This window comes from Oncorhynchus gorbuscha, linkage group LG16 (genome assembly GCF_021184085.1).
Source record: "Oncorhynchus gorbuscha isolate QuinsamMale2020 ecotype Even-year linkage group LG16, OgorEven_v1.0, whole genome shotgun sequence".
Lineage (NCBI taxonomy): Eukaryota > Metazoa > Chordata > Actinopteri > Salmoniformes > Salmonidae > Oncorhynchus > Oncorhynchus gorbuscha.
In genome coordinates this window covers 6,198,964-6,219,480 of record NC_060188.1, presented here as the reverse complement: position 1 = coordinate 6,219,480, position 20,517 = coordinate 6,198,964, and the positions used below count along the sequence as shown (strand labels likewise).

The window sequence follows — 20,517 nt, the reverse complement described above, 5'->3', positions numbered from 1 at the left end:
AGTCTGGTGAGAGAGACTAGGACCAGGCTCTCTCACCAGACTCTGGGGCACTCCACACGCTCCACCCCAGCATACAGAAAAACAGTGAACACCATCATGTTCATGAGAACCTCCCCTTTCCACAGTTGGGTCCCATTAGTTTGTAGCCAAAACAGTTCAGACGCTACGAAACAGAAGTTGGCACATCGACGGTACAAACTTCAGACGAGTCTCCTACTTATGGGGGACATAGAGCAAAACGGAGAACACCGTCATGTTTGTAGGATGACTTGTGGTCTGACAAACACCACCCTAGCTCTGCCACCTTTCACCGTAGATGTGAAAGTGCGTTACTAGAGGAAGTGGTGGATTGAGATGCATCCAATGCAAAATATCTCTAGCTTAAACTGACAGATTTCTATGTTTTTCTTTTGTTATTTAGGATAGATTGAAGCACCGGTGCGTCAATCAACTCTAGGGGGTTAAACAGTACTTTAACTTTACCTCAGAATGTACACTAATGACTGTTCATAATTTGGGGCTTTCTCGTCGTATTCGGCAGCAGACTGTCAGAGTTGTGACTAAAGCAGTAGCGGTGCGTGGATAAAATCACTGCGGAATCCAAGCCAGAAGAAAATGCCATATTACAACATATGTGTTGTGATAATTGCATTGTTTGCTCTATAACCTGTTAGTTCATGTGCCTTGACACTGTGATCTACAGGCCGAGACTATAAGAAGACACAGTGGCAGAATAAATTGAACCACACCTTTGTTTCATCACAAAACTGGAGAGCAACCTCTGTCTGGTGAAGTCTACAAAGCATACTGCATGTAACAAACAGCTACATTACCTACATATTGGTCAAGAAAGTTATTGTTTCCGACATTTTTGGACAAAAAGAAAAACAGGATATTTCTCCACTATTCCAGCACCATTTCAACACCATCAAATCACTTATGCTTAGTTTAATACAGTGACAACTAAAAGATACCAAAAACAATTTAATCCAATCAACGTGAGCTAAATATGATGTGGCTGTCTATGGTTCTGATGTGTGTGTGTGTGTGTGTGTGTGTGTGTGTGTGTGTGTGTGTGTGTGTGTGTGTGTGTGTGTGTGTGTGTGTGTGTGTGTGTGTGTTCGTGCAAGTAGAAAAACATGTTGACTCACCCTACTTGCAGAGAAACACCAATGCCATCCTCCTCTGTTTCATGTTCACGAAACGGTCTATGACTCTGTCATACAGTACACGCTTTTAGTTTTTGTTGTCCTAGGCTACCTGGCTAAAATGCTTGCTCGCTAGACTAACTTCCTTTCATGGGCAACGTTAGCTAGTTAACATTTGCCTTCTACATCTAGCTAGCTACATATTGAATGTCCATCTCTCAGTCCAGGGGCACAATGTATGTTATGGTCGGATCAGAATTGTAGTTGTAAGCATTGGCCAGTACGGAGAATTAAGTAAACCCACAAGTCCAAATCCTTATCTCCATCCATGGCTAATTTAGGAAAGGGACAATTTTAGCTAGCTCGCCACCGAAGGACAACTGCACAACAAGGTGCAACAATTCAAGATGTTTTTAATCGATTACATATTTCTCTGGGATAGGAGTAAAGCCAAATCAAAACGGGCTTCCCTTGACACTTTTTTTGTTGTGCGCCAGGACTATTCACAGTTGAGCTCAGTTTAGCTCAATGCTGATTGGCTATTATTTTATACTTTTTTTATCAAGGGAGGCCAAATGCTCCCTGGCTTCCCTTACATTCAATGCTACGGCAAAAATGTCATACTCTTTATGACCAGACAGCATCAGATAGATGGCCTACACATACAGAGGCAGAGGGGAGCTGTTTTGCTTACTCGGATGCTATGAAAATTAGGAAAGCACAGAAAGACGAAACGTACATTATGTAATGTTTCTTCTTCTTTTTTTGGTACATTTTTGTGGGAAGCCTTGGTATCCATGAATACACAGCACTGGACTAAAGAGGTGTATCTTTCTTTGTCTCAGTCTGAAGCAGTGTGTGTGTGTGTGTGCGCGCGTGTGTGTGTTGGAGGCACCGACTGGATCTTCCAGTATAACAACATGCGTGTGTGTTGGTGGGGGAGGGAGGAGGCACAGTAGAGAGGTGTATTAATGGAACTATCCAGAACTCCAAACAACACAACACACACAGCATACTCATGCATGAGGGCATTGTCTGGAGACTTGGTTAATGTTACATTGGGTATGATCGACACTGTCTCATATGTCGAAGGTGTGTGTGTGAGATTGAGAGCGAGAGTGTGAGTGTGTATGTACAGGTGTGTGTATGAGGGCGGCACTTAGCCTAGTGGTTAACAGCATTGGGCCGGTAACTGAAAAGTCTCTGGTTCAAATCCCCAAGCTGACTAAGTGAAAAATCTGGCAATGTGCCCTTGAGCAAAGAACTTAACCCTAACTGTTCTTGTAAGTTGCTCTGGATAAGAGCATCAGTTAAATTACTCAAATGTGTGGGGCAGTCCTCACCTCACTCTCCTTGTTTTCGTACTTGTTGGTGTTCTTGCCCTGGCTCTTCCTCCTGAGTTTCTTCAGGTCAGACTGTGACCTCTCCAGAGAGTCCTGCTTCATCTTGTGCTCTGTCTGGTACCTCTTAAAGGTGGCCTGGATGGGTGGGAGGGAGAGGGGAGGTGGGGGGAGCACCCATGAACACCTGGAACCATCTCTAGACAGTACAAGTAGCATTGTAGCAAGTAGATTTTCCTTTTCGGAAAAAAAACCTTTCAGTAATATCATTAAATGTAATGTCACTAAGTATTAAAATTCTTTGTTTTTAGTTTCATTGATTCAATGGTAATTAGCCTTAAATGCTATGTTTGATTATAGGCATTAGTAGAAAGGGTGGACACAGGGATTAAACCCCGGTCTCTGCTGGGGAGAGATGTACATGTGCCATATGCTGTGAGCGTTACCACTCAACCACGGCTCTGAACGGCATAAGTCATTGTTGCATGTTTATCCTATTCCCTTCATAGTGAACGTACTACTTTTGGGACCTGGTGAAAAGTAGTGCCCCATAAATGAATGTGGTCACTGGTGTAGGTAGGCAGTAGACAGGATTCTGTAGTCATTGTGATGTAGGTAGGCAGAAGACAGGATTCTGTAGTCATTGTGATGTAGGTAGGCAGTAGACAGGATTCTGTAGTCATTGTGATGTAAGGTAGGCAGAAGACAGGATTCTGTAGTCACTGTGATGTAAGGTAGGCAGTAGACAGGATTCTGTAGTCACTGTGATGTAGGTAGGCAGTAGACAGGATTCTGTAGTCATTGTGATGTAAGGTAGGCAGTAGACAGGATTCTGTAGTCATTGTGATGTAAGGTAGGCAGTAGACAGGATTCTGTAGTCATTGTGATGTAAGGTAGGCAGTAGACAGGATTCTGTAGTCACTGTGATGTAGGTAGGCAGTAGACAGGATTCTGTAGTCAGGTAGGCAGTAGATGTCACTGTGATGTAGGTAGGCAGTAGACAGGATTCTGTAGTCATTGTGATGTAGGTAGGCAGTAGACAGGATTCTGTAGTCACTGTGATGTAGGTAGGCAGTAGACAGGATTCTGTAGTCACTGTGATGTAGGTAGGCAGTAGACAGGATTCTGTGGTCACTGTGATGTAGGTAGGCAGTAGACAGGATTCTGTGGTCACTGTGATGTAAGGTAGGCAGTAGACAGGATTCTGTGGTCACTTTGATGTAGGTAGGCAGTAGACAGGATTCTGTGGTCACTGATGTAGGTAGGCAGTAGACAGGATTCTGTGGTCACTGATGTAAGGTAGGCAGTAGACAGGATTCTGTGGTCACTGATGTAAGGTAGGCAGTAGACAGGATTCTGTGGTCACTGATGTAGCTAGGCAGTAGACAGTATTCTGTGGTGTAGGTAGGCAGTAGAATGTGGTCACTGTGATGTAGGTAGGCAGTAGACAGGAGTATGTGGTCACTGTGATGTAGGTAGGCAGTAGACAGGAGTATGTGGTCACTGATGTAGGTAGGCAGTAGACAGGAGTATGTGGTCACTGTGATGTAGACAGGAGTATGTGGTCACTGATGTAGGTAGGCAGTAGACAGGAGTATGTGGTCACTGTGATGTAGGTAGGCAGTAGACAGGAGTATGTGGTCACTGTGATGTAGGTAGGCAGTAGACAGGAGTATGTGGTCACTGTGATGTAGGTAGGCAGTAGACAGGAGTATGTGGTCACTGTGATGTAGGTAGGCAGTAGACAGGAGTATGTGGTCACTGTGATGTAGGTAGGCAGTAGACAGGAGTATGTGGTCACTGTGATGTAGGTAGGCAGTAGACAGGAGTATGTGGTCACTGTGATGTAGGTAGGCAGTAGACAGGAGTATGTGGTCACTGTGATGTAGGTAGGCAGTAGACAGGAGTATGTGGTCACTGTGATGTAGGTAGGCAGTAGACAGGAGTATGTGGTCACTGTGATGTAGGTAGGCAGTAGACAGGAGTATGTGGTCACTGTGATGTAGGTAGGCAGTAGACAGGAGTATGTGGTCACTGTGATGTAGGTAGGCAGTAGACAGGAGTATGTGGTCACTGTGATGTAGGTAGGCAGTAGACAGGAGTATGTGGTCACTGTGATGTAGGTAGGCAGTAGACAGGAGTATGTGGTCACTGTGATGTAGGTAGGCTGTAGACAGGAGTATGTGGTCACTGTGATGTAGGTAGGCAGTAGACAGGATTATAGTTCCAGGGATGAGGCATGGGGGGCAGTTCTTAGTGATATTCCCATGAGCAGGAGGGAAGACAGTTTCCATAGAATCACATAAGCACACACATTCATACAGTACAGTACTTACTGTCATGTATTTCACATCCATGTCTGTCTTTCTCTCCAATTCAGCTATTATCTCGCTGTGAAACCTCTTAAACTGCAGGTGAGGGGAAAGAGGGATGAGAGGGGGAGAGAAGGTGAAGGGAGAGAGGAGGGGAGATGCACACTGATTAGAGAAGGGACTGTTATGATGGAGTGATGGAGGTGCGTCAGTGGAAAACAATAAAAATAATGTTGGGAGAGATTTGAGAGCCATCCTTGAGTTGTGTAAGCAAAGGTGTGTGTGTGTGTGTGTGCACCTTTTGTGTGCAAGAACGAGAAAAGATTCAAGGCTATATGAGTGAGTCATAGCCGAAACGTAAAGCAGGGATGCCCTCCTCTCACTCTCCCTCTCCCTATATCACTCTCTCTCCCGCTCTAATCAGTATGAGGAGGAGTGCAGGCATCTCTTACATCACCGAAGCCTTGTGGTGGCAAACCGACGCCCACTGGTGCCATTCGGTCAATGAAAACCCCACGTCCTCTCACAAAGAATTAGAGACTGTCCCTGCAACCCACGTCTCCTCAGTCCTCTCAAACAACAACCCTGTTAGCTGCTGCTTCAAATCTTTAGGTGCTTTAGTGCAGGGTTTCCCAACTGGTGGCCCATGGGCCGAATTTGGCCCGCGGTTGATTTTATTTGGCCCGCCAAGTTTTCTGAGCAAAAATATTTTTAAATATAAATCAGCTCCAAGTGATTTTAATTTGGGAAATCTGTTCCCAAGTAGTCCCTCGCATAATAGCCACGTGATCCTATACAAATGTAAGCAACATTTGAAATTATTAAGTTTTAGTAAAATATTATCTCTGTTTGGGCTTCTTAGGTCAATTTGCAGTCTACAAATAATTTGTAATTATGTAAAAATCTGCCCGCGGCTGGATGTAGTTAATGATCCCTCCTTTAGTTAAACTGCTCTGCCTTCCATAGACACGCCATGCATGACAACGCCTCCTCCAATCTCCAACTATTTGATAGAATGAAGGAATTCATATTGTGACTCACACTTTGACTAAACTAAAGCTGCTCTCCGATACAGAGTGGAGCTAGGGAAGAGAACAACAGTGACTTCTGGGGACAGAACCAGGCAGATATAATTAATAAAAATGGGAAAAAGCCCCTCAGATCATGGCAATTTGACTGCATCCTCTCATGGGTACACTCAATATGGCTGACCCATCATGGAACATTGACTTGAATGGGGAGCCCTGTTCTAGTAATGATATTTGAATGGATATAACTACAGGGAGAAGTAGCTTTGTTGTCTCATGAACCAGTGTGCCAGTGTAGGTAACAGAGAAGGGAACAGGGTTTGAATTACAGGGGTGTCACTACCAAGGGGTGCTGCTGCCTCTACCACATGGGTGCTGAGTGGGCAGGCTGGACCCTCCCCCTAATGGTTAGGGATAAGATTTGGGGAATCTGATCATAGATCTGTGGTAAGAGCCGGAAACATACAAACAGTGACAAAATGCTCTACCTCTCCCCCTGGTTAACCCTTCACCATGGGCTCCCTCCACAGTTAGGCAGGTTTAGAATCAATATACCAGTTGACATGCATGACAACAGTAGTGTCAACACACCCCAGAGGTTCTTGTTCCTCCAACAGGAGCTCATATCTACAACGTATTCATGACCTGATGACAGCACAGACAAGTTTACATGCTTCCAACTTCTGACTTCTCAGATGAGAAGGTTCCTCAACATGCATACGTACAGGGTAAGGTAGGTTACTTTCTAAATGTAATCCGTTACAGTTACTAGTTACCAGTCCATGATTGTAATCATTAACGTAACTTTTGGAAGGCCCAATCTCAGTAAAGTAATCTGATTACAGTTACTTTAGGATTACTTTCCCCTTAAGAGGCATTAGAAGAAGACAAAAAGGATCCATCAAACGCTTCTGGATTATCATCATAGTGGTCTCTGACCTGTGGTGACTCTCTGAGGTGGAACAAACGGAAACTCCCTCCTGCTGAATTGAATGTCATTGAGAGAACAGAAAGGTGCCATAATGTTTTTTTCACAAACATGCTTTCTGAATTTAAAAGTCAATACAAGAAGTAATCATCTAGTTTTTCAAAAGTATCTGTAATCTGACTACAGTATATTATGCTGGTAATGTAATTGATTACAGTTACAGTGTTCTTTGTAATCAGATTACAAGTAATTGATTACATTAATGAAGTGTCTCCCTAACCTTGTGTACTTATGAGGATAAACATTTTTTATAGTTTGTAGAATAAGTAATTGTATGCCAACCATAACTACAGGCCTTGACAAGTGTGACTGTCATCAACAACAGTTCCCAGAGGCCCCGTCACAGGGCATGTTCAGACCTGCTCCCGTCCGATAAACAGGCTGTACACAATAACCAAACAGGTGCAACTTTTCCTCTATTTGTTTTCTTCTCTTCATCTTTGCTTTTTCTGTCCCTTGATGTTACATAAAGAGAAACACCATCATGTGATTACTAATGGAGAGAGTTGAAGAGGGAAAGAGAAAGATGTGTTTGAGAGGAATTAAAAACGGTACATTGTGTTAAGCAGCAGAGAGAGGAAAATAGAGAGGGAGTGAGAGAGAGAGAGAGAGAGAGGGCACACTGGGCGAGGCAAGTCATGCAGGGAATTAAACAATAGATGACGCAAACACTCGTGTACACACACACACACACACACACACACACACACACACACACACACACACACACACACACACACACACACACACACACACACACACACACACACACACACACACACACACACACACACACACACCTTGCAGACCCCCCCCCCACACACACACCTTGCAGAACAACACACACACACAGTACTCACATTCTCCTCTAGCTCAAGGTGAACTTTCCTGTGGACCTCGGATATCTCCATCAGCACAACGCCTGTGGCGAGAGAGAGACATGCACTGATTGGCTGCTTGGCTCGTGGGGGAAAACAAGATTAGGGTTTTGGTCAGATTCTCTACGCTTTTCCTGAAGTGTGCACTATTTGACATATTATCTACCCTTCTCCTGAAGTGTGCACTATTTGACATATTATCTACCCTTCTCCTGAAGTGTGCACTATTTGACATATTATCTACCCTTCTCCTGAAGTGTGCACTATTTGACATATTATCTACCCTTCTCCTGAAGTGTGCACTATTTGACATATTATCTACCCTTCTCCTGAAGTGTGCACTATTTGACATATTATCTACCCTTCTCCTGAAGTGTGCACTATTTGACATATTATCTACCCTTCTCCTGAAGTGTGCACTATTTGACATATTATCTACCCTTCTCTTGAAGTGTGCACCATTAGATATGGACTGGTGGAAGGAATATGGTGGAAACAGGTAGTCCGTACGATGTACATAGTCTCAAATGGTTGCTTTCCTTCATGAAAGAGAAAAGACATACAGTAAACATCCCTCTGACAAGTGCAGAAGTGACAAAAAGGTGGGGAATGGAAACAATGTTGACAACGCCGACAGAACAGTGATTTATTTGTGAGACACTGTCACACTCATTTATCATGTTCAGTAGAGCACACCGAAGAAATGTGTTGCAAATGGAAATCTGTCATTATTGGACAAGCTCAGTTTATATCTCCTGCGGTTCAGTTCATTTCAACACGTTTTCTCCCTACTGAATACAACCCAGGATTGCTTTAATTCAGTTGTAAACTAAAATGGACCTTATTCATATTTGCTAACGTTGAGGAAATAGTGTGTCGTTACCACCTGCAGTTAGATAATCAAAAACAGCTCTAACTGCAGGGAACCAAAAACAATATCACTCTTTGCATGTTACTCAACAGCCAATCAAAAATGGATTAAAATGTAATAACACCATAAAGCAACTGGAAATCATAACACCCAATTCATGCAGGTAGCCTAGTGGTTAGAGCGTTGGGCCAGTAACTGAAAAGTTGCTGGATCGAATCCCAGAGCTGACACGGTCGTTCTGCACCTGAGCAAGGCAGTTAACCCACTGTACCCCAGGTGCCGAAGACGTGGATGTTGATTAAGGCACCTCTCTGATTCAGAGGGGTTGGGATTCAGACGGGTTGGGTTAAATGTGGAAGACACATTTCAGTTGAAGGCATTCAGTTGTACAACTGACTAGGTGTCATCCCCTTTTCCTTTCCTTAATAAGGATCCACCCACATGGCACTTCTGAGTGATTATCATAATATGTGTTGCTAATAAACGGATGAAAGGACATTGTTTTACTGATGCCTCTATCGCAACACGTTAAATCAAGTGACTCATCTTACACAGAGAAACCTACAGTAGCAGTCAACAGTTTGGACACCTACTCATTCATGGGTTTTTGCTTTATTTTTTAACTATTTTCAACATTGTAGAATAATAGTGAAAACATCAAAAACTGTGAAATAACCTATATGGAATCATATATGCAGTAACCAAAAAAGTGTTAAACAAATAAAAATATATTTCATATTCTTCAAAGTAGCCACCCTTTGCCTTGATCACAGCTTTACACACTTTTGGCATTCTCTCATTCAGCATTTCAATTAACAGGTGTGCCTTCTTAAAAGTTCATTTGTGGAATTTCTTTATTTCTTAATGTGTTTGAGCCAATCAATTGTGACAAGGTTGTGACAAGGTAGGGGTGGTATACAGAAAATAGCCCTATTTGGTAAAAGACCAAGTCCATATTATGTTAAGACATGAAGGTCAGTCAATCTGGAACATTTCAAGAACTTTGAAGGTTTCTTCAAGTGCAGCCGCAAAAACCATCAAGCGCTATGATGAAACTGGCTCTCATGAGGACCGCCACAGGAAAGGAAGACCCAGAGTTCTCTGCTGCAGAGGATATGTTCATTAGAATTAACTGCACCTCAGATTGCAGCCCAAATAAATGCTTTACAGAGTTCAAGTAACAGACATCTCCACATCAACTGTTCAGAGGAGACTGTGTGAATCAGGCCTTCATGGTCGGATTGCTGCAAATAAACCATTACTTAAGGACACCAATAATAAGAAGACACTTGCTTGGGCCAAGAAACACGAGCAATGGACAGAAGACCGGTTGAAATCTGTCCTTTGGTCTGAGGAGTCCAAATTTGAGATTTTTGGTTCCAACCACCATGTCTTTGTGAGATGCAGAGTAGGTGAACAGAAAAATACATGTTTTTAACACTTTTTTCATTACTACATGAGTCCATACTTGTCATTTCATAGTTTTGATGTCTTCACTATTATTCTACAATGTAGAAAGTAGTAAAAATAAAGAAAAATCCTTGAATGATTAGATGTGTCCAAACTTTTGACTGGTACTGTACATCAAACTCAATATAATCAAAGCATATAAAATCAGCAGGAAGTAAGGGATTCCTTTGTTAATCCCATGTGTATCTCCTGAAACCATCATGTCTATATCTGAGTAGCTACTAACCCATGGAGGAGTGTGTGAGCCCTGTGACTAGACCACTTCCTGGACTGTAGGCCTACACAGTAGGACATAAACCTGGGTCATTCTCATTAGTTTTAAAATGTTTCCAGATGGAAAACTAAAATGAGCATTTCCAAGTCCAAGTATAGTCCCTCCTGGTTTCAGTGCGTTTTCTTCAGTTTGGTTCCCTTTTGAGCAGGAGCCAAGCTGGTCCTCCCTCTGATTAGGCCACCTCCTACTCTGTATGTCAGACTACACAGTAGGCTATATGATGTTCTTCTGAGGAAAGCTTTGACTGTCTGTCTGGAGAGAGATGTTCCATTCCATGTCACCCCAGGCTATAGGCTGTCTGTCTGATGAGATAGGCTTCCATTCCATGTCACCCCAGGCTATAGGCTGTCTGTCTGGAGAGAGATGTTCCATTCCATGTCACCCCAGGCTATAAGCTGTCTGTCCCACAGAGCGAGCAGAGAGACGTGGTCAGAAAGCTCTGATCTAACACCACAACAGAGTAGTTTAATAATACAAAACAATAGACAGAATGTTCCATACTGGGACACAATGGCAGGGGAGAGGAGAGAGGGCAGAGGTCAAGTGGATCAGTGCATTAAATACAGTAGTGATACACTATACAGGAAGAGAGTTTTAGTGTGGGACTGAACAAACTATACACTACTCATCCAGGATTTCCATATTATTCAACTGTGTTTGTTTACAGCAGGTAGTGATGGCTCTGCTCTGAGAGAAATACCCAGAGAGGAAAGTGCTGTTGTGACAGTATGTGACTGATCATTGATCAAACAAACCCAACCCAGGCGTTTCTGTAGGGTTTGACATGAAGCAAGCTTTGTTCACTTACTGTTGAACATTGCAAAATGAAGATGAGTCATAATCACATGACTACACATGAACAGTCAAATGCATTTCATTTCAACATCATTACATGGTCCAAGATAATACATGTGACTAAATGTCTCAATATACCAACAATTAGTACACAGACTTATACATTTCATGAATGTTGTATTCACATGTTATGAATACAAACTGCTGTGAAATGGTGGAATATACAAATAAACACTGTCATATGAGCCAGGCCCAGCTCCACTCGTTATTAACCCCTAGATTACAACAGCTAAACACAGGCCCAGCTCCACTCGTTATTAACCCCTAGATTACAACAGCTAAACACAGGCCCAGCTCCACTCGTTATTAACCCCTAGATTACAACAGCTAAACACAGGCCCAGCTCCACTCGTTATTAACCCCTAGATTACAACAGCTAAACACAGGCCCAGCTCCACTCGTTATTAACCCCTAGATTACAACAGCTAAACACAGGCCCAGCTCCACTCGTTATTAACCCCTAGATTACAACAGCTAAACACAGGCCCAGCTCCACTCGTTATTAACCCCTGGATTACAACAGCTAAACACAGGCCCAGCTCCACTCGTTATTAACCCCTAGATTACAACAGCTAAACACAGGCCCAGCTCCACTCGTTATTAACCCCTAGATTACAACAGCTAAACACAGGCCCAGCTCCACTCGTTATTAACCCCTAGATTACAACAGCTAAACACAGGCCCAGCTCCACTCGTTATTAACCCCTAGATTACAACAGCTAAACACAGGCCCAGCTCCACTCGTTATTAACCCCTGGATTACAACAGCTAAACACAGGCCCAGCTCCACTCGTTATTAACCCCTAGATTACAACAGCTAAACACAGGCCCAGCTCCACTCGTTATTAACCCCTAGATTACAACAGCTAAACACAGGCCCAGCTCCACTCGTTATTAACCCCTAGATTACAACAGCTAAACACAGGCCCAGCTCCACTCGTTATTAACCCCTAGATTACAACAGCTAAACACAGGCCCAGCTCCACTCGTTATTAACCCCTGGATTACAACAGCTAAACACAGGCCCAGCTCCACTCGTTATTAACCCCTAGATTACAACAGCTAAACACAGGCCCAGCTCCACTCGTTATTAACCCCTGGATTACAACAGCTAAACACAGGCCCAGCTCCACTCGTTATTAACCCCTGGATTACAACAGCTAAACACAGGCCCAGCTCCACTCGTTATTAACCCCCAGATTACAACAGCTAAACACAGGCCCAGCTCCACTCGTTATTAACCCCTAGATTACAACAGCTAAACACAGGCCCAGCTCCACTCGTTATTAACCCCTGTGATTACAACAGCTAAACACAGGCCCAGCTCCACTCGTTATTAACCCCTGGATTACAACAGCTAAACACAGGCCCAGCTCCACTGTGTGTATTAAGATTACAACAGCTAAACACAGGCCCAGCTCCCAGTGTTATTAACCCCTAGATTACAACAGCTAAACACAGGCCCAGCTCCCCCGCCCCCAGTGTGTGTAACCTAAGACACTTCCACTCCCCGTCCCAGTTACAACAGCTAAACACAGGCCCAGCTCCCTCGTTATTAACCCCTAGATTACAACAGCTAAACACAGGCCCAGCTCCCAGATTACAACAGCTAAACACAGGCCCAGCTCCCCGTTATTAACCCCAGATTGTGTCCTAAACACAGGCCCAGCTCCCTCGTTATTAACCCCAGATTACAACAGCTAAACACAGGCCCAGCTCCACTGTTATTAACCCCAGATTACAACAGCTAAACACAGGCCCAGCTCCACTGTTATTAACCCCAGATTACAACAGCTAAACACAGGCCCAGCTCCCTGTTATTAACCCCTAGATTACAACAGCTAAACACAGGCCCAGCTCCACTGTTATTAACCCCTAGATTACAACAGCTAAACACAGGCCCAGCTCCACTGTTATTAACCCCTGTGATTACAACAGCTAAACACAGGCCCAGCTCCACCGTTATTAACCCCTGGGATTACAACAGCTAAACACAGGCCCAGCTCCACAGTTCAAACCCCTGGATTACAACAGCTAAACACAGGCCCAGAACTCCACTGGTTATTAACCCCTGGATTACAACAGCTAAACACAGGCCCAGCTCCACTGTTATTAAGATTACAACAGCTAAACAGAAGTGGCCCAGCTCCACTAGTTATTAACCCCTAGGAACAACAGCTAAACACAGGCCCAGCTGCAGGGTTATTAACCCCTGTGATTACAACAGCTAAACACAGGCCCAGCTCCACTGTTCATTAACCCCTGACCTACAACATTAAACACAGGCCCAGCTCCACTGTTATTAACCCCTAGATTACAACAGCAAACACAGGCTCACCACAAAATAATTAACCCAGATTACAACAGCTAAACACAGGCCCAGCTCCCATCTCAGCTTAACCCTGATTACAACAGCTAAAACAGGCCCAGCTCCACTACTGATTACCCCTTGATTACAACAGCTAAACACAGGCCCAGAAGGAAAACGTTTTAACCCCTGATTAAAAGCTAAACACAGGCCCAGCTCCACTATTATTAACCCATATATTACAACAGTAAACAAGGCCCAGCTAATTTGTTTAACCCCAGATTACAACAGCTAAACACAGGCCCAGCTCCACAAGTTATTAACCCATGAGGATTAAAACAGCTAAACACAGCCTCAGTGTCCCGATTCCGCCTCATTATCTAGCTTTTAACCCCTGGATTACAACAGCTAAACACAGGCCCAAAGCTCCAAGTTATTAACCCCTGAAATTACAAAATAAACATGGCCCAGCTGGTGTTATTAACCCCTGGATTACAACAGCTAAACACAGGCCCAGCTCCCCTAATTAACCCCTGGATTACAACCAATAAACACAGGCCCAGCTCACATATTTAGTAAATAAAGTCCACCTGGATTACAACAGCTAAACACAGGCCCAGCTCCACTGGGTTATTAACCCCTGGATTACAACAGCTAAACACAGGCCCAGTCTCCACCGTTATTAACCCAAGGATTACAACAGCTAAACACAGGCCCAGCTCCACTCTTATTAACCCCTGGATTACAACAGCTAAAGAACAGGCCCAGCTCCATGGGTTATTAAAAAAGATTACAAAGCTAAACACAGGCCCAGCTCCACCATTAAATGCATTATTTTACAAAAATTGAAAGTACATGGCACCACAACAAACCTGATTACAACAGAAGGCAGGCCACTCCACCAAAACTCATACACCAGGCAAGGAGGGCAATAATCACAGGCAACAAAGAGACCGTTATTAACCCTGAAGGATTACAAAGCTAAACACAGGCCCAGCTCCATCTGTTATTAACCCCTAGATTACAACAGCTAAACACAGGCCCAGCTCCACTCGTTATTAAGATTACAACAGCTAAACACAGGCCCAGCTCCACTGTTATTAACCCCTGGATTACAACAGCTAAACACAGGCCCAGCTCCACTGGTTATTAACCCCTGGATTACAACAGGTAAACACAGGCCCAGCTCCATGTTATTAACCCCTGGATTACAACAGCTAAACACAGGCCCAGCTCCACAGTGAAACCCATATTACAAAGCAAACAAAGCTCCAAATTTTATTTGATTACAACAGCTAAACACAGGCCCAGCTCCAGATGTTAACCCCTGGATTACAACAGCTAAACACAGGCCCAGCTCCACAATGCAGTGATTAACCCAAGTAATTAACAACAGCTAAACACAGTCCCAGCTCCACAGTGTAAGGGGATAAGGAACATGTAGCTCCACTCGTTATTAAGGATTACAATGAGCTAAACACAGGCCCAGCTCCAGTAGTTATTAACCCCTGGATTACAACAGCTAAACACAGGCCCAGCTCCATGAGTTATTAAGATTACAACAGCTAAACACAGGCCCAGCTCCACTAGTTATTAACCCCTAGTGATTACAACAGCTAAACACAGGCCCAGCTGATGTTATTAACCCCTAGATTACAACAGCTAAACACAGGCCCAGCTCCAACGTTATTAACCCCTAGATTACAACAGCTAAACACAGGCCCAGCTCCACTCGTTATTAACCCCTGGATTACAACAGCTAAACAGCCCAGCTCAAACACAGGCCCAGCTCCACTCGTTATTAACCCCTGGATTACAACAGCTAAACACAGTCCAGCTCCCTTGAGATTACAACAGCTAAACACAGGCCCAGCTCCACTCGTTATTAACCCCTGGATTACAACAGCTAAACACAGGCCCAGCTCCACTCGTTATTAACCCCTGGATTACAACAGCTAAACACAGGCCCAGCTCGGGTGGTTATTAACCCCTGGATCTACACACAAACACTTCCAGCTCGGGTGGTGTAGGTGTCCTGGATTACAACAGCTAAACACAGGCCCAGCTCCACTAAAACATTCAACCCTCCCTGGATTACCAGCTAAACACAGGAGGGCGTTATTAACCCAGTTGATTACAACAGCTAAACACAGCCCAGCCTCCTCTCGTTGTTAACCCCTGATTAGACAGCTAAACACAGGCCCAGTGAGTGCTTTTGGTTACAAAGCTAAACACATTTCCAGCCTCCTGAGGTAACCCCTGGATTGGCAGCTAAACACACTTCCACTCGCTGTCAGTGTGAGTCCTAAAGACAGTTTGTCTGTGATGTGTATGTCCTAAGACACTTCCAGCTCCCTCGTCCCACTGTGTCCAAGATGTTAGGGGGTGTCCCAGTGTGTGTCCTAAGACAGTCCACAATCATCGTCCCAGTGTGTGTCCTAAGACGTTCCAGTCCCTGTCCCAGTGTGTGTCCTAAGACACTTCCACGCCCTGTCCCAGTGTGTGTCCTAAGACACTTCCTCCCTGTCCCAGTGTGTGGTAACACTTCCAGCCCTGTCCCAGTGTGTGTCCTAAGACACTTCCATGTCCCAGTTGTGTCCTAAGACAGTTCCACTGGCCACGTCCCAGTGTGTGTCCTAAGACAGTTCCACTCCCTGTCCCAGTGTGTGTCCTAAGACAGTTCCACTCCCTGTCCCAGTGTGTGTCCTAAGACAGTTCCACTCCCTGTCCCAGTGTGTGTCCTAAGACAGTTCCACTCACCCCTGGGTGTGCCCTAAGAAGTCCAGTACCCAGTTGCCAAGACAGTTCCAGACCCAGGGTCCCAGCTTGATGTGTCCTAAGTACAGTTCCACTCCCTGTCCCAGCTGTGTCCTAAGACAGTTCCACATAGGTATTCCTCTTGTCCAGGACAGTTCCAGGGCAGTGTCCCACTGTGGTCCTAAGAGATTCCATCCCTGTCCCAGTTGAGTCCTAAGACAATTGGAGTGGGTCCCAGGGTGTCAGGTAAGTGGAGGTCCACCTCTGGTCCTTGACTAGTCTCTCAAAGCACTTCATGATGACGGAAGTGAGTGCTACTCCAGGGCTGCCCAGTGGGCTGTAGTCGTTTAGCTCAGTTACCTTAGCTTTCTTGGTCAACAGGAACAATGGTAAATGGTCCTTTGTCAAGCATGGGGAACAGCAGACTGGGAGGGATTGATTGATATGACGTAAAACAGCCAGCTGGTCTGGCATGCTAGGAGAAATAGGAAGGCTGAGATATGCCGTCTGGGCCTGCAGGGAGAGGTTAACACGTTTAAAGTCCTGTGCATGGCTGCATGTGAAGACCCCTGACCTACCATTGTTTCCCGTTGCAGGCAGACTTGTCAGTGGCACCATATTGTCCTCAAACCGGGCAAAATCCATTATTTAGTCTGCATCTGGGAGCAAGACATCCTGGTCCTTTGAAAATGGGCTGCAATTTCATCTGATTACCACGATTGACTTTTGTACAACTAAGTTTCACATGCGTTTTGTGTCTGATCCTAAAACTTGAGATTGAGATTCCACTTTGTTTGTAGTGACAACTTAGCTTGTTTATAGCAGTGTTATGGAGGGAATAGCTGGAACTGTTTGTATTCAGTATGTATGCCAGACACCTTGCCCTGATTAAAAGCAGTGGTTAAAACGCGCTTATCAGTTTCAAGTGAATGCTGCCATCAATCCAGGTTTCTGGTTGGGAATGTTTACACAAAACAGTCAAGTTGTTGATGGGAAATTAACAAAATAGAACATGGAAAAGTGGTGTGTGCGTATGTATTCACCCCTTCTCTGTGAAGCCCCTAAATAAGATCTGGTGCAACCAATTACCTTCAGAAGTCACATATTTAGTAAATAAAGTCCACCTGTGTGCAATCTAAGTGTGGGTCTCAGTATATATGGGTTAATATACATATACAACTGTTCTGAAAGAGTCCCAGCGTTGCAACACCACCAAGCAAGACACCATGAAGCCCAAGGAGCTCTCCAAACAGGTCAGGGACAAAGTTGTGGAGAAGAACAAATCAGGGTGGGTTATAAAAAAAGATCCAAAACTTTGAACATCCCATGGAGCACCATTAAATGCATTATTTTAAAAAATTGAAAGTATCCAAGGTTTTACCACCCCTGAGAAGGCCAACGAAAACTGATAACCAGGCAAGGAGGCTTGTAATCAGATTGGCTTTGTTAAAATCCCCAGCTACATGAATGCAGCCTCCGGATAAATGTTTTCCAGTTTGCAAAGAGTTAAATAAAGCTGGGCTTTATGGAAGAGTGGACAGAAAAAAATCCATTGCTGAAAGAAAAAAATAAGCTTATGGAAGAAGGTACTCTGGTTAGATGAGACTAAAATCAAGCTTTTTGGTTATCAAGGAAGCGCTATGTCTAGCGCTAACCCAACACCTAACACCATCCCACAGTGAAGCATAGTGTTTGCAGCATCATGCTGTGGGGATGTTTTTCCCCATCGGCAGGGACTGGGAAACTGGTCAGAATTGAAGGAATGATGGATGTGCTAAATACAGGGACACTTTTGATGGAAACCTGTTTCAGTCTTCCAGAGATTTGAGACTTAGACAGAGGTTCACCATCCAGCAGGACAATGACCCTAAGCATACTGCTAAAGCAACATGTGAGTGGTTTAAGGGGAAACATTTAAATGTCTTGGAATGGCCTAGTCAAAGCCCAGACCTCAATTCAATTGAGAATATGTGGTATGACTTAAAGATTGCTGTACACCAGCGGGCCCATCCAACTTGAAGGAGCTGGAGCAGTTTTGCCTTGAAGAATGGGCAAACATCCCAGTGGCTAGATGTGCCAAGCTTATAGAGACATACCCCAAGAGACTTGCAGCTGTAATGCTGCAAAAGGTGGCTCTACAAAGTATTGACCTTGGGGGTGTGAATAGTTATGCACGCTCAAGTTCTGTTTTTTTCCGTCTTATTTCTTGCTTATTGCTTTCTTGCTTACAATAATAAAAAAATTGCATCTTCAAAGTGGTCGGCATGTTGTGCAAATCAAATGATACAACCCCCCTAAAAAAAAAAAAAAAAAAAAAAACATTTTAATTCCAGGTTGTAAGGCAACAAAATAGGGAAAATTCCAAGGAGGTTGAATAGTTTTACAAGCCACTGTAAATGGTAAAGATATTGAACATTTGAAGATTTGAAAATTGCCAAAGTTATTCCCCTCTATAAATCTGGGGATCCAAGATATTTTACAAATTATCACCCAATATCTTTACTACCAGGTTTTTCTTGATTCTTCTTGGGTATAACGCTACAAGCTTGGTACACCTGTATTTGGGGAGTTTCTCCCATTCTTCTCTGCAGATCCTCTCGAACTCTGTCAGGTTGGATGGGGAACGTCGCTGAACAGCTATTTTTAGGTCTCTCAGGTTCAAGTCCGGGCTCTGGCTGGGCCACTCAAGGACATTCAGAGACTTGTCCAGAAGCCACTCCTGCGTTGTCTTGGCTGTGCACTTAGGGTCGTTGTCCTGTTGGAAGGTCTACCTTTGCCCCAGTCCGAGGTCCTGAGCGCTCTGGAGCAGGTTTTCATCAAGGAGCTATCAGTACTTTGCTCCGTTCATCTTTCCCTCGATCCTGGCTGGTCTCCCAGTCCCTGCCACTGAAAAATAAAGTTCTGAACCTATATACATTTTACAGACACAGTATATTTTATTAGTCATCTTTAGTTTTTAGTACCACCCTTCAGCTCCACTTAACCCTCCCATCTATCTCTGTACACCATCCATTTTCTATTTGCCATATATTTTTTAACTGTGCTGTGATGTTTCACAAAAGTTCTGAACCCTTCTATTCTCATAGTGTCTACAGACTGTAAATTAAGGATTTTTTTGTTGTTGCTAAAAGTATTATATTATTCATCGATTGAATATGACTTTTCAAACTACTGCACTTCTTTTTTTTGTGCAAATAAATAAAACCTCAAGCCTAAAACCTTCTAGTGTCGACTTCCATTTCTGAGTATGGAGATTAGATTCCGCCAGGAATTGACTCCTAAGATTTTTAACACTCTTTCATTGTGAGCTAGCAAGGGACAGAGATAGAGAGGAGGGGCACAGTATAAGCAGGTCGGCCATCAGGCAGACAGAGTCAGAACCATGTACTAGGCCTATCTACAGTTGAAGTCGGAAGTTTACATACAGTTGTGGCCAAAAATATTGGCACTCTTGCCTTGCCAGTAACTCACAATTTTCTCTAAAAATAAGTTGAAATTGAACAAAGTATTTGGTATCCACAATTATTTATTTTACTGTTAATATTACAGAACCTTGCTTTTTGATTCAGAACTTAATATATCCATTTAAATCAGAAAATAAACAGGAATGGCATTGACAAAATTGACACCCTGGACTTAATATTTGGTAGCACTGCCTTTGGTCAAAATTACTGCAATCAAGCCCTTCCTATAACCATCAATGAGCTTCCTGAACCTCTGTACTGGTAGTTTGGCCCACTCCTCTTGTGCAAACTGCTCCAGTTCTCCCAGATTTGAAGGGTGCCTTTTCCCAACTGCTGTTTTCAGACCTCTCCACTGGCCACTTCAGAACAGTCCAACGTTTTGTCTTGAACCATTCTTGGGTGCTTTTTGAAGTGTGTTTGGGGTCAATGTTCTGCTAGAAGACTCATGACCCAGCCTTCTGACCCCGGGTCTGACATTGCACTCCAAAATACCTTGGTATTCTCCTGATTTCATGATGCCATGTACATGTTCAAGGAACCCAGCGCCAGAGGCAGCAAGCAACCCCAAAACATCACTGACCCTCCTCCATGTTTGACTGTAGGGAAGGTGTTTCATTTCTTTGAAAGCTTAATTTTGTTTTCTGTAAACATAGAGATTGTGTGCTTTACCAAAAAGCTCTATTTTCGTCTCATCTGTTCACAGGACATTTTCCCAGAAGGGTTTTGGCAAGTTCAGGTGTGTTTTGTCAAATTCTTATGTCTTTCTCACAGCAGTGGGGTCCTCCTGGGTCTCCTACCATATAACCCCCTTTCATTGAGTTGGT

At 43.9% G+C, this 20,517-nt stretch overlaps 1 protein-coding gene across 1 annotated transcript in view; it reads right to left on the bottom strand.

Moving 5' to 3' along the window:
* The window catches only part of baiap2l1b (BAR/IMD domain containing adaptor protein 2 like 1b), a 69,636-nt gene that overhangs the window by 30,356 nt on the left and 18,763 nt on the right, over window positions 1-20,517 (bottom strand). The window contains 3 exon segments of the mRNA XM_046304160.1: window positions 2,492-2,626; window positions 4,825-4,896; window positions 7,677-7,738. Coding sequence (XP_046160116.1) covers window positions 2,492-2,626; window positions 4,825-4,896; window positions 7,677-7,738 — 269 coding nt within the window.